Genomic DNA, 12713 nt, shown 5'->3' with positions numbered 1-12713 from the left:
AATGCATTTGAAATTTAGGTGAAATGACAGTTTCTTAGAAAAAACAACTTTTCTGCAGTTGACTGAGGAAGAGGAAAATATGAACAATTGAATCAGTGGTCAGAGTCTTCATAAAAAAGGAATTTGAGGTTCAGATAGCTTCACTGAAAGCACTCAATAATTAAATAATTTCAGACTTCCATGAACTCTGAAGAAAAAAACTAACTATATAACCTTATTGCAATCTCAATCCTGAGCAAAAATCATTTTAAATAAAAGTAAAATGAAGCCAGCGATTCATTAGAAGGGTGATGTACCTTGAATGTGTTAGGTTCATATAAGGAATACAAAATTGGTTTAACCATAAAATATCAGTAAGTAGTCACATATACCAAATTTTTAAAAATGTCAGCAGATAGAAAACATTTTTACATGCTGGAATTTTTTTTTTTTTTTTTTTTGTCGGTCGTGGTGCTTGAACTCTGGGCCTGGGCGCTGTCCCTCAGCTCTTCAGCTCAAGGCGAGCGCTCTACCACTTGAGCTACAGCGCCACTTCTGGTTTTCTGGTGGTTTATTGGAGATAGGAGTCTCACGGTCTTTCCTGCCCAGGCTGGCTTTGAACCGAGATCCTCAGATCTCAGCCTCCTGAGTAGCTAGGATTACAGGCGTGAGCCACCAGCGCCCGGGTTCTTTGGAATTTTTTTAATATAGCAATTTATGAAATAAAATCTCAGTAAACCAAGAATGGAATTTAAATCTGGTAAGTGTTTGTAAAAGGCCTAATCAAAATCTGGTACTAGGTAACTTGAGGGAATAGATGGGGTTGGGAGAGAGGAGAAAGAATGATAAAGCGACCACATTGATCAAGATGCATTGTACTCATAAATGGATGTGTTGAGTTGAATGTCCTTTGTAAAACTACTTAAAGATGACAAAAAAAAGTATCAAAAAGTAAATTACAAAAAAGAAAAGCCTGAGCAAACATTTGTGTTTACTTATGACAAGTTAACTTTCCCTTTAAATTCTAAAAGAAGACAGGATGCTACAGGATGCTACATTACTTATATTGATTTTTGTTACAGATTCCAAGGCAATGCAAAAAAGCAAGCAAATGGTAAAGTATTCAGAGATTGAAAGGGAGAGTTATGGTTGCCACTTGCTTGTGATTGTGTAGGTGGAAAATGTCTAGAATCTAACAGCAAATAATTCTAATAAAGAGTATTTTTTATTTTTTTTTATTTTTTTTTTTATTGTAAAGCTACTATACAGAGGGTTACAGTTACATGAGTGAGGTTATGAGTACACTTCCTCTTGAACATTGTTACCCCCTCCATTGTTTTCCCCCTACCATCCCCTCCCTCCCTCCCTTCCCCGAGGTTCTTTTTTTTTTTTTTTTTTTTTTTTGATTGTGATTAAATGATTACATAATTTCAAAGTCACAAGTTCATTCTAACTTCCCTGGAGCAAATTGTCTACCACAGTCTGTAATATATAACAGTGTTCACATGTTATATACCATATTTGTGATCAGCAGCATGGGGATATTTAGTAGTGGTTCAACCAGATGAGCGGGAGTTCTTTGTTTCTTAAGTCCTGTTAGTTTTGTCGTATCACCTAACCTTTTGGATTTAGCATCCACTTATGAGGGAGACCATGTACCGTTTGTCTCTTCATTCTTGGCTTACCTCGCTCAACATGATTCCTTCTAGCTCCATCCATTTCCCTGCAAATGCCATTATTTTGTCATTTCTAATGGCTGCATAATATTCCATTGTGTATAGATACCACAATTTTTGGATCCATTCATCTGTGGTGGGGCACCTAGGTTGTTTCCATATCCTAGCTATTGCGAACAGTGCTGCAATAAACATGGAGGTGCACGTGTCCTTGTATATTGGTTCCTGTTGTTCAGGGTAGATGCCTAGAAGTAGTATGACTGGGTCGTAAGGGAGGTCAATCTTTAGCTTTCTAAGGACCCTCCAGACTGCTTTCCAAAGAAGTTGTATAAGTGTACATTCCCACCAGCAGTGTAATAGGGTTCCTCTTTCTCCACATCCCCTCCAGCATTTGTCGTTGGCTGATTTGTGGATGTGGGACATTCTGACTGGGGTAAGGTGGTATCTCAGGGTTGTCTTTATTTGCATTTCCTTCACCACCAGGGATGATGAACATTTCCTCATGTGTTTCTTTGCCATTTTTATTTCTTCATTTGAGAAGTCCCTCTTTAGTTCCCTTACCCATTTAGTAATTGGTTTGCTAGGTTTGGGAGGGATTAGTTTCTTGAGTTCCCTGTATATACAGGATGTTAACCCCTTGTCTGATATATTGCTGGTAAATATTTTTTCCCAATTAGTTGGTTGTCTTTCTAGCTTAGTTGTGATAGATTTAGCTGTGCAGAAGCTTTTTATTTTAAGGTAGTCCCATTTGTCGAGTCTCTCTCCAACTTGTTGTGACCCTGGGACTCTGTTCAGGAAGTTCCTTCCTGTGCCTATTAGTTCAAGTGTCTCTCCTACTCTGTCCTGCAGTAGTTTCAGAGATTCAGGTTTAATGTTAAGGTCTTTAATCCATTTTGAGTTGATGTTGGTGCATGGTGATAGGCTGGGGTCCACTTTTAGTTTTCTGCATGTGGCTGCCCAGTTTTCCCAGCACCAGCGGTTGAAGAGGCTGTGTTTCTTCCATTGTATGTCTTTGGCTCCTTTGTCGAATATCAGCTGGCTGTAGGCCTGTGGATTTATATCTGGATCTTCTATTCTGTTCCATTGGTCTTCGGGTCTGTTTTTGTGCCTGTACCATGCTGTCTTTGTGATTATAGCTCTGTAGTAGAGTTTGAAGTTCGGCATGGATAGCCCTCCCATATTGTCTTTATCCCCTAGAATTGTTTTGGCTATTCTAGGTCTTTTGTTGTTCCATATAAATTTTTGGACTGTTTTCTGTATTTCAGTGATGTACGTCATTGGGATTTTAATAGGAATTGCATTGAATTTGTATATTAGTTTTGGAAGTATCACCATCTTTACTATATTAAGTCGGCCTATCCAGGAGCATGGGAGGTCTTTCCATTTCCTAGTGTCTTCTGCAATTTCTTTCTTTAACTTTTTATAGTTCTCATTAAATAGTTCTTTTACATCTTTGGTTAGGTTAATTCCTAAATATTTTATTTTTTGGGAGGTTATTGTGAATGGGGTTGCTCCCTTTATTTCCCTCTCTTCCTGTGCGTTATCAGTGTATAGGAAGGCAACTGATTTTTGTGGGTTTATTTTGTATCCTGCTATTTTGCCGAAGTGACTTATGATTTCTAAAAGTTTGGGGATGGAGTTTTTGGGATCGTGGAGGTATAGTATCATGTCGTCTGCAAAAAGGGATAGTTTCACTTCTTCTTTCCCTATGCGGATCCCTTTAATGTCTTTTTCTTGCCTTATTGCCCTGGCTAAGGGTTCTAGGACTATGTTGAAGAGGAGTGGAGACAGTGGACATCCTTGCCTTGTTCCTGTTTTTAGGAGGATTGGTTGTAGCTTTTCCCCATTAAGTATAATATTGGCTATTGGTCTGTCATAAATGGCTTTTATTGTTTTTAGAAATGTTCCTTCTATTCCTATTTTCTCCAGAGCTTTTAGCATGAATGAATGTTGAATTTTATCAAAGGCCTTTTCTGCATCTGTGGCGATAATCATGTGATTCTTGACCTTGGCTCTGTTGATATGCTGGATTACATTTATTGACTTATGTATGTTAAACCATCCCTGTGTCTCTGGGATGAAGCCTACCTGATCATAGTGTATTATTTTTTTTATGTGTTTCTGGATTCTGTTAGCTAGAATCTTGTTAAGGATCTTTGCATCTGTGTTCATCAAGGAGATTGGCCTGTAATTCTCCTTTTTGGTTGGGTCTTTGCCTGGTTTGGGGATGAGTGCGATATTGGCTTCGTAGAATGAGTTTGGGATAGCTCCCTCCTTCTCTGTTTCTCTGAAGAGCTTGAGGAGTATGGGTATTAGTTCTTCTTTAAAGGTCTTATAGAATTCTGCTGTGAATCCATCTGGTCCTGGGCTTTTTTTTGTTGGAAGACTTTTGATAGCTTCCTGTATCTCATTATAGGATATTGGCTTATTTAATTGGTTAACTTCCTCTTTGCTCAGTTTGGGTAACTTGTATTTCTCTAAAAATGCATCCATTTCCGCCAGATTTTCTTCCTTTAGAGAGTATAGCTTTTGAAAGTAGTCTGTTAGAATTGTTTGGATATCTTGGGTACGTGTTGTGATGTTTCCCGTGGCATCCCTAATCCTATTAATATGGGTTTCCTCTCTTCTTTTTTTAATTAATCTTGCCAACGGGCATAAAGAGTATTTTTATATTGCTGTATATCAGCAACAACATCTAAATATGAAAATGAAAAGGTAGCATCAAAGAAACAAGAAAAGTTAGTGAGCACTGTGTACAAATATAGATTACTGTTAAAGTTGCAGGAGTATTGAAATTTTAAATAACTTCTGTTATGATGGCTGTATTAAAACAGAATCTTAAAAGAAGAAGCTAGCTTTGTGGATTTCTGAAGGAGGACTATTTGTATTTTGGGGTTGTGACTGTCATGTAGGAAGAGCAATAGAGAACCCAGTGTGGTTGGAATGAGGTCCTGGGAAGACAGGAAGGGTAATAGGCCCTAAGGTTTGATGACCAACCTGGAGGTCATGAAGAGCTTTGAAGCTACTGCCAGAACTTTGGCTTTCACTGTTGTGGAAGGGTGGTGAGCAGTGAAATAACCTTGCATGAATCTTAGCATGATTGCTTTGTTTCTTGGTGATGAAGAGATTTTGGTACAGTAGGGGCTAATATGGGAACGTGGAGAAATAGGAATGACTAATTTGTAATCTCTGCCAAAAGGTGGAGAGAACTGTTTCAAGGTGGTAGCAGAGAAGATGGGAATCATGGGATTCTGGGTATATTTGAAAGAAATAGCCCATAAGATTTGTTCATTGACTGAAAGTCAATGTGAGGAAAGTAGAGGAAGAGACTTAGAGGTTTAAGCTTCAGTGACTCGAAGAGTAGATTATCACATTTAGGGTGTTAAAAAGCAGCAAGTGAGTAGGCTTTAGTAGGAAGATCAAAAGTTTAATTGACATGTCTAGATGTCAAATGGAGAAAACAGTTGGATAGAAGTTTTTGGCTGTCAATAGGAAAATCTGGACTAGATATATAAATTTGGGAGTTGTTGTCATTAGAACTTATTTATTGCCATGGAACTCAGTGCCACCAATCCAGGGGATGTGTCTAGAGAAGCAGGCCAATGTTATGCCATGGGAGATCATGTAGAGAGGATGCAACTACAAGCCATAGAGTAGGTGATGGTCTTTATAACACATATAAACCACCACAGTGCTATAAATCAGTCAGAAGAACAGACAACGCAGAGGCAAAACAAAAGAGAAGTCATGAACAGACTCTTCCCATGGCAAAAAAAAATAAAAGGAGAAAGTACATAAATTGATTGCAGTGATCAGGGAAGGTAAAATACTAACAAATTGTCATGCACTGCTGGTGAAGCATGACAATTGTTGCAACTGCTTTGAAAATGATTTTGCATTCATTACCTCATTGTTAGAAATACTCCTTCTTTATGATCCAGCATTTCCTCTCTGGAGTGTATATCATACTGTGTGCATATGTGCGCCAGATGTGTCGATGTTCTCTGTCCCCTTGATCGTGAAGTCCAAAACTAGAAATGGCCTGTCAACAGCAGAGAGGATCACTTGCAGCATACTCATTCAATTGAATGTCATGAAGGAATAAAAATACAAGTCACAGTTTCACTCACATAACAGATTCATTTAAAAGAAGCTAGATTAAAAACATAAATACAAAGCCAAGCAAAGTTATTGGCAAGTAAGTATAAAGCCAATAGAAAAATTAGGAGCAAAGATCCCGGATGTTGGTTAGTCTTTTGGGTTTTGGAGGCACTGTGATCAGGATGAGACTTTGAGGAGCTGGTATGTTATATTTCATCATTTGGGTGATAGTCACCTGGGAGGATTGTAACGTATGGTATTCTACATTTTGCAACCTCTTAAACAGCTTTATTAAGGCTGTATAATTTAACTTCTGCGTCATAATACTCAGATTCATGTATTACTGATTTGTCAGCTTCTTAATGATGTCCTCTGTATTAGTTATTCTGCTCAGCCTCAGGCTTCATCTAGGACAGACAGTCTACATGAAGTGAAGAAGGTATGATTTATCCAGTCAGTATTTGCACATACAAGGCTATAGAAGATGCTCTGAATTAGAACGGGGTCTGTCCTGATCCTAGCCCTTCCTAGAGCTTGCAGTCGTGAACAAGTAATTCTGAGTACACTCAGGTGTTTTTTGAGGGTGGGAGCAGATGCCAAAGATAAGGAGAAAGGCTTTGAAGTTAGAGACCACAGTATGAACCTTGGACTTACCCTTTACTTATGAGACTGGTTACCTAACCTCTCAAATGTTTGGTTTCACTTCGTGTATAATGCAGGTGATAATAGTATCTGCTATAGAGTTATGACTAAGTGAATCGATGCATAAAAAGTGCTCAAGACATGTGACAAGCTGCTTTTAGAAATAACTGATGAAAAAGATAAAAGTACCATGAAATAGACATTAAAATTCACACCAACAACAATGTGCTTGTCACAGCTTGAGGAGGAGTGTGCCTTAAGTTGAGGGCATGTGGGAAGACACTTTGCAAGTCTTTTGAGCCATTTTACTAGTAACTTGAGAGGAGGGACTCAGGCCCTGTAGCTGAGGTGCAGCATGAGCAGGTGTGGGGTTGAAATAGTGTCACAGCTTCTGTTAGAGTGGGCTCCTGTGACAAGCAGGCATTGTCAAAATTACAGACCTCTAGCCTTAGAGGTCTCCATAAGTATTGTGCCAGAATGATGATGACTTTTATTTTTTAACAATGAGTCTTTGGAAAAAGGAATGAACTATGTCTTAAAGGCCATTGCAACCATTCCCTGCCTAGACATTGTGTTTCCCCCGCCCCCCACTCCTCGGCTTGGTGCCTGAAGTCATTTATGTTTGCAAACCTTGGACTGTCACTTGGACCAACTGAAACAAGCTTGGCAGTTTGCCTAGGGACTTAAATGCTATTCTGATGACTTTGGGTCTAGTCTGTATGGAGTAGTGAGGCACTTTGAGGCTTTGAGTAGGGCTTTGTAGTACTAGAATTTGTCTGCTGGGATTATCCACTTTCATTCCTTAGGAAGAGGAATAAATGGCCTCAACTAGACTGGGCCAGAAGCGCAGGAAGGAGAGGGTGTTTGACAGTTGTTATGGAGGCTGAGTTCATGTAATTGATAAACTGAAGAGATGGAAGGTGTTGAGCAAGAATAACTCCCAGTCACAGCAGGAAGGAAGTGGGAATTAGAGTGGGCTCAAATGAGTGGTGATTCAGACATTGAGGAGGGAGTCTTGAGTTACTACTCAGTAGCAGTTAAAAAGTTGATTCTTGAGAGATGCTTGATGTTTTGTGAGATACCTTTCGACATTTTTCAGACATTAAGACCTGATCCTAGTTTTTGATGATCCAATGACTTAATGCATTTATTATGCAAGCTTTTACATGGAGCCACGCAGCCAGGCTCCATGTAGTCGTCCATTAACCAAGAATATTGGCCATGGGACATGGGTGATACACAAGAGTATTATTGTTGACTGGATAATGCCAAAGTGGAGGCATCTTGGGTACATTGTCAAATTGTTTTAGGAAAGCGGGTCCTGGGGCTGGCAGTCAGAAGGTTTGCCTCACTTGGTTAGGGCTGGCTGGATGACAAGCCCAGACCTGCAGGATGTATATTTGGCAAAGTTCCCTGTGTGTTGGGTGGGAGGGCTGGCTCACCTGCCAGGCCTGCATGTGTACCTGCCGTGGCTATTGGCAGTGGTTCTCCCATGTGAGTGATTTCAACACCTCTACCTGCCTGAGAGAATTTTGCTGGGAATAAAATGTCATTTGGTGTATGGTTCTTGAATCTCTTATATAAGAGACCTGACTCATTGAAAAGGTCCCAGAAAGGCTTTGTAACTTGTCATGACCATTATTGATAGTAAACTGTTTTTTTTTTTTTTAGGCTCATGTGCTTGAGATAAAATTTATGCCACATTTGCGTTCTTTAGGGGGATATAGGTATTTTGCTCTATGCCATCAGTGATAAAATAAGAAAATGCTTAGCTAAAAGTCTAAAATTGTTCTGCTTTACAGTTGTATCTTTGCTGTGGCTTCTTCAGTTATACTGCCTTTTTTCATACTGAATCCCAAGAAGCAAACCTTTGTTCCTGTGCCCCTAATACTAGGGAGATATCTGTTACATAATGTCATTCTAGTTGTACACGAATTTTTGTTGTTCTTGTTATTGTTAGTGCTAACTATATATGACATAGCTAAGGATTTTTTAAACTATTCTATAATTTTTGAGATTGTTTTTACAAAAAATACTATGTATAAACTCTGGATTTTGAAAAACTTTCATTATGTTTATGCATTATATATATATATATGACAAACACAAGTTTATTTTAAACATATTCATAGAATTTGCTTAATTATTTGCTTCTTAGTTTGAATTTTAGTTTAGGATTTCTGACCTTATTAGAAGATTTGATAGTATTTACAAGGCAGTTTAAGACCTTGCCTTAGAAATGTAAAATCAAGCCACACTGAAAATGAGCAACAGAGAAGAAATTGGAATTTACTTCTGACAGTTGTTATGGTTGGCCTGTGCCAGTTTCACTGGAGAGTTTTCTGACTTGGGTGTCATAAGCTATATTTTCTAAATAAACAAGTGGATTCTGGGTGTTGGTTCAAGCACTTTGGGGCCAGATTGCTTGGATTTACATGGAGCAAATGGACACCTGGAATCAAAAACATCTTCAATTCCAAGTCCCCCCCAAGTCCCCCCCCCCATTTGAGAATATTTGTGTATGCTTAATAAGTATTTTGGGGATGCAACTTAGGTCTAAACATGAAATTCAATTTATTGAAGTGTCATATATATAAATATAAATATATATATATACCTATAGAAATATATATATATATATATATAGATAGATAGATAGATAGATAGATAGAGAGAGAGCTTATGCACACATAGCCTGAAGGTTATTGAATACAACAGTATCTATACTTTTACTGTGACCATCATATCAAGTCTGGTGAGAAACTTTCTGCCTGGATTATGTTGTTGCTCAGATAGTTGCAGAATATGGAGCATTTTTTTTAAATTAGCAATGCTCTACTGTATTTATTTAAAACAATTTCTCCATTTTTTTTCTCAGACACGTTTTTGTGAGGTAAATGCCATGATTATTCTTCCTGATCCCTACTCCCATGTCTGCCTCTTCCCTGGCTCATCTTAACCTTCATTTAATTATTTTGAGGATTTGAGGTATTTCTGTATTTTACTACTTTTTTTTTTCTTGGTGATTTCTTTGGAAAAGAAATTGTGTTCAGAAGCTTCAAACCTGCTTCTAAATTTGCTTGTCACCTGAGAGGTGACAGAACAGAGCAGACAACAGGACTATTTCAGTGATCTCTTGTGGATGATGAAAACAGCATCTTTAGCAGATAGACTTAGGTCTCGGGATGGCTTTATCTTCCAAATAGGCTAGTGTAACCCAGGGACCTTGCTTGAATCTTGCTAACAACTGCCTTTTCTTGAGAAGAAAAAGCCTCCTGAATTGGGAACTCCTGTAGGCTTTGCTCAGTCTGCAGTCTTAAAGGAAATGCCTAGTTAGATATTGACAGGTTAGACCATGTGTCTAAATACGACTTGTTTGCATGCAAGCTGTGAGAGCCTCACTGTTCTTATATTCTTTTCCTGTGGTGAATACAGTAAGCATGTTTCAATATTGAACTATATCCTTTGTTTTAATTCACCTGGCAAACAGTTTAAAGATTTTCAGACTCAAGTTTATTTCTTTAAACTAGGAGAGGTGCCTAGTGTTAGTAAACTGTATTAGGGCATGGATGGTCTCTGAACTATAGATTTTATCTTCCACTGGCATAGTACATAAATCAGAACACTCCCAACAAATGCTTGTTGAATAAAATGTTATATGATTATGTTTTTGCTAGCTTTCCTCATGAGCATGGCATTTTGTTTGTTCCATTGGGGTCTCTGTGTGGCATATGGGAACTCTTCTTGCTTTCTGGTGCTCAGGTCTCGATTCTCTTCCTTTCTGGTTCTCAGTTCTTATCCTTGCTTCTTAGTCTACAGAACCTGAGTTTTTAAATAGACTTTTCCCTGTAAGCATGTCTTCAGATCTGCTTTGTTTTTGTTTTCTGGGTCCCTGCAAGGTTGACCAGCTTTTTTTTTTTTTTTTTTAAATTAGGTGTACGACAAAAACAGCATCTGTTTACTCAACATTTCTGGAAGACTCTTATCAGATTTTAAGCTTCCTCTTATAAAGCCAAGTGTATATTTTCAGAGCAGTGGATCAAGTCAACCCTGGAGGGAGAGATAGATTTGGCCATTTTGAGGCTAAGTCTGGTGAAGGCCAAGCTTTCTCCATTGTCCTTTGTACCCCTTGGAGTGTATAGACAGAGACCGAGATGCAGCAACTGCCCTCTTACCTCTCAGACAGGCACACATTGCTGTTTTCTCCTGTGCTTAATTATCTTACTTGCAAATGCCAAGGGTGTGCTAGGTTACTAGTGAGTGATAGTGTCTGGAGACAATTTCTCTTGGGTTTGCTCAGGTACAACGGATGAGACCTAGTCTGGGGCTCAGAGCCTGTTACGGCTTCAAATGCTACCACTTTCTGACTGTATTGCCATGGTCCAGTGGCCTCTGTAGTCATATATAGAAAGGAGGTAATTGTGCCTTATAATGCATGTTCAGAGCCTCATGCCCAAAAATGATTGCCCAAAGAAATGGTTTTGAAGATTAACCTTTGTATGCTGTTTGTTTTTGTCCCGGTTAACTAGGGCTTGAACTCAGGGCCTGGGCCTTGCCCCTTAGATTTTTTTTTCACTCAAAGCTAGTATTCAACCATTTGTGCTCCACTTGTAGCTTTTTAGTGGTGAAATGGAGCTAAGAGTCTCATAGACTTTCCTTCCCTGGGTTGGCTTGAAACCACCACTGGGCCTGGCACGTCACTAATTCTTATTTGCTTTTACTTGGTCTCTTTCTCCTGGGTTCTGAGACATCAGGCGAAGCCCTTCTTTAGATCTGTGAGATCGCTCAGCTGAGAATATTGGAATAATGCATGGTTATTAATGAGAACCATGGGTGGCCCTTGCCCATGGGGTTTCTTTTATTTAAATGTTGAAGGTTGGAATAAGTCTTTTAAAATTTTGGCTTGTAACAACATCATAACTTTATATTTTAATTATACAAATAAGTGTTGCTCCATGGTTTTAAAGAAGGATGTACAAAGTGTGATGTACAATTTTATTAATCAGGGAAAATCAGTGGTGCTGTTTTTTGCCTCAGTATGCTTTCTTGCACGATGGGAGATAGTTTAGTAATTGTGAATAATTCACTTGGTATATTTTGTGATGTGACATCTCTTTCTCTTTTGCAAACATAACAGAAGTCTGAATAAACTTCACTTAATAAACATGGTGTGACATTTCTATTTATAGAATATGCCTTGATTTGTATTCTTACGGCATACAACTCAAAAGAGGCCAGAACATTTATGCTGGAAAATAAGTTTCCTTCCCTACCTCCTTCCCTACCCTCCTTATTCTTTCCTGCAGAAACAACTGCTCATTTCTTTTAAAATTGAAATCAGTGTTTAATTATGGTTTGATATTACTTGAATTTGTTTTATGACTTATAGCTATAAGGAACCTATTAGGAATGGACTCCCAGTACTCAATTGCATTATGAGCAGATATAAGTAATATCACTTTTGTGGTGAGACCTCCTAACCCAATGTCTTCACCTTTGATCCAGTGTCTATATGGCTTTTGAACTTGTTAATTTCCATGTCTGTGTTCTTCTCCTTTTCTAGTTGCAGCATGAGAAAGCTGAACTGGAGCAGCATCTGGAACAGGAGCAGGAATTTCAGGTCAACAAACTGATGAAGAAGATTAAAAAACTGGAGAATGATACCATTTCCAAACAACTTACATTAGAGCAGGTAAGCAAATTGAGCTCTCCTTGGATGCTGCTTTCGCCTGACAGCTGGTTCTTTCCAGCTGTAAGATGCCCTGTGGAATATGAATGGACAGTGTGTTTCACCTTGTTTTCCCACAGTGGAGACTTCATTTCTCAAGTAATCATTGGCAAGTTTGCATACTCTGCTCATTCTCTCTTGTACTTTCTTTCTCTCTTTTCACATTTAATTAAGTTTAGGAGATATGTGATGATACTCTGATTTAGAGTCAGGCTCTTTTTTACAAAGGGTGAAGAATGTATTTAACCAACAAGAGCCTTTCTGTAATGAAAGTTCCTGAGATGAAATGGGTGTGGACCTAAAAAGCTTCTTTCAAAGGTTCTTCAAAATATGCAATCTATAATTTTCTTCTTTGAGTTATTAGCAATCTTTTTCTTTTTTCTGGTCCCGGGCTTGAACTTAGTCTATGCACTGTCCCTGAGCCTCTTCTGCTCAAGGCAAGTGCTCTACCACTTGAGCCACAGCACTACTTCCAGCCTTTTCTGACTATTTTATTGGAGATAAGAGTCTGATGGATTTTGCTGCATGGGCTGGCTTCGAATTGCAATCCTTAGATCTCAGCCTCCTGAGTAGCTAGGACTATAGGC

The 12713-nt window shown here is 38.6% G+C and overlaps 1 protein-coding gene across 1 annotated transcript in view; it reads left to right on the top strand.

Moving 5' to 3' along the window:
* Positions 1-12713, top strand: part of Ccdc6 (coiled-coil domain containing 6) — a 104404-nt gene that overhangs the window by 61350 nt on the left and 30341 nt on the right. Inside the window, exon 3 of the mRNA XM_042696324.1 lies at positions 11962-12090. Within this exon, the coding sequence (XP_042552258.1) occupies positions 11962-12090 (129 nt within the window). The remainder of the gene's footprint in view (positions 1-11961; positions 12091-12713) is intronic.

This window comes from Dipodomys spectabilis, unplaced genomic scaffold, assembly GCF_019054845.1.
Source record: "Dipodomys spectabilis isolate Male_0828 unplaced genomic scaffold, ASM1905484v1 ptg000207l, whole genome shotgun sequence".
NCBI classification, from domain to species: Eukaryota; Metazoa; Chordata; class Mammalia; order Rodentia; family Heteromyidae; genus Dipodomys; species Dipodomys spectabilis.
Note: the sequence above shows the minus strand (reverse complement) of the source record. Positions and strands in the feature narration are given on the sequence as shown.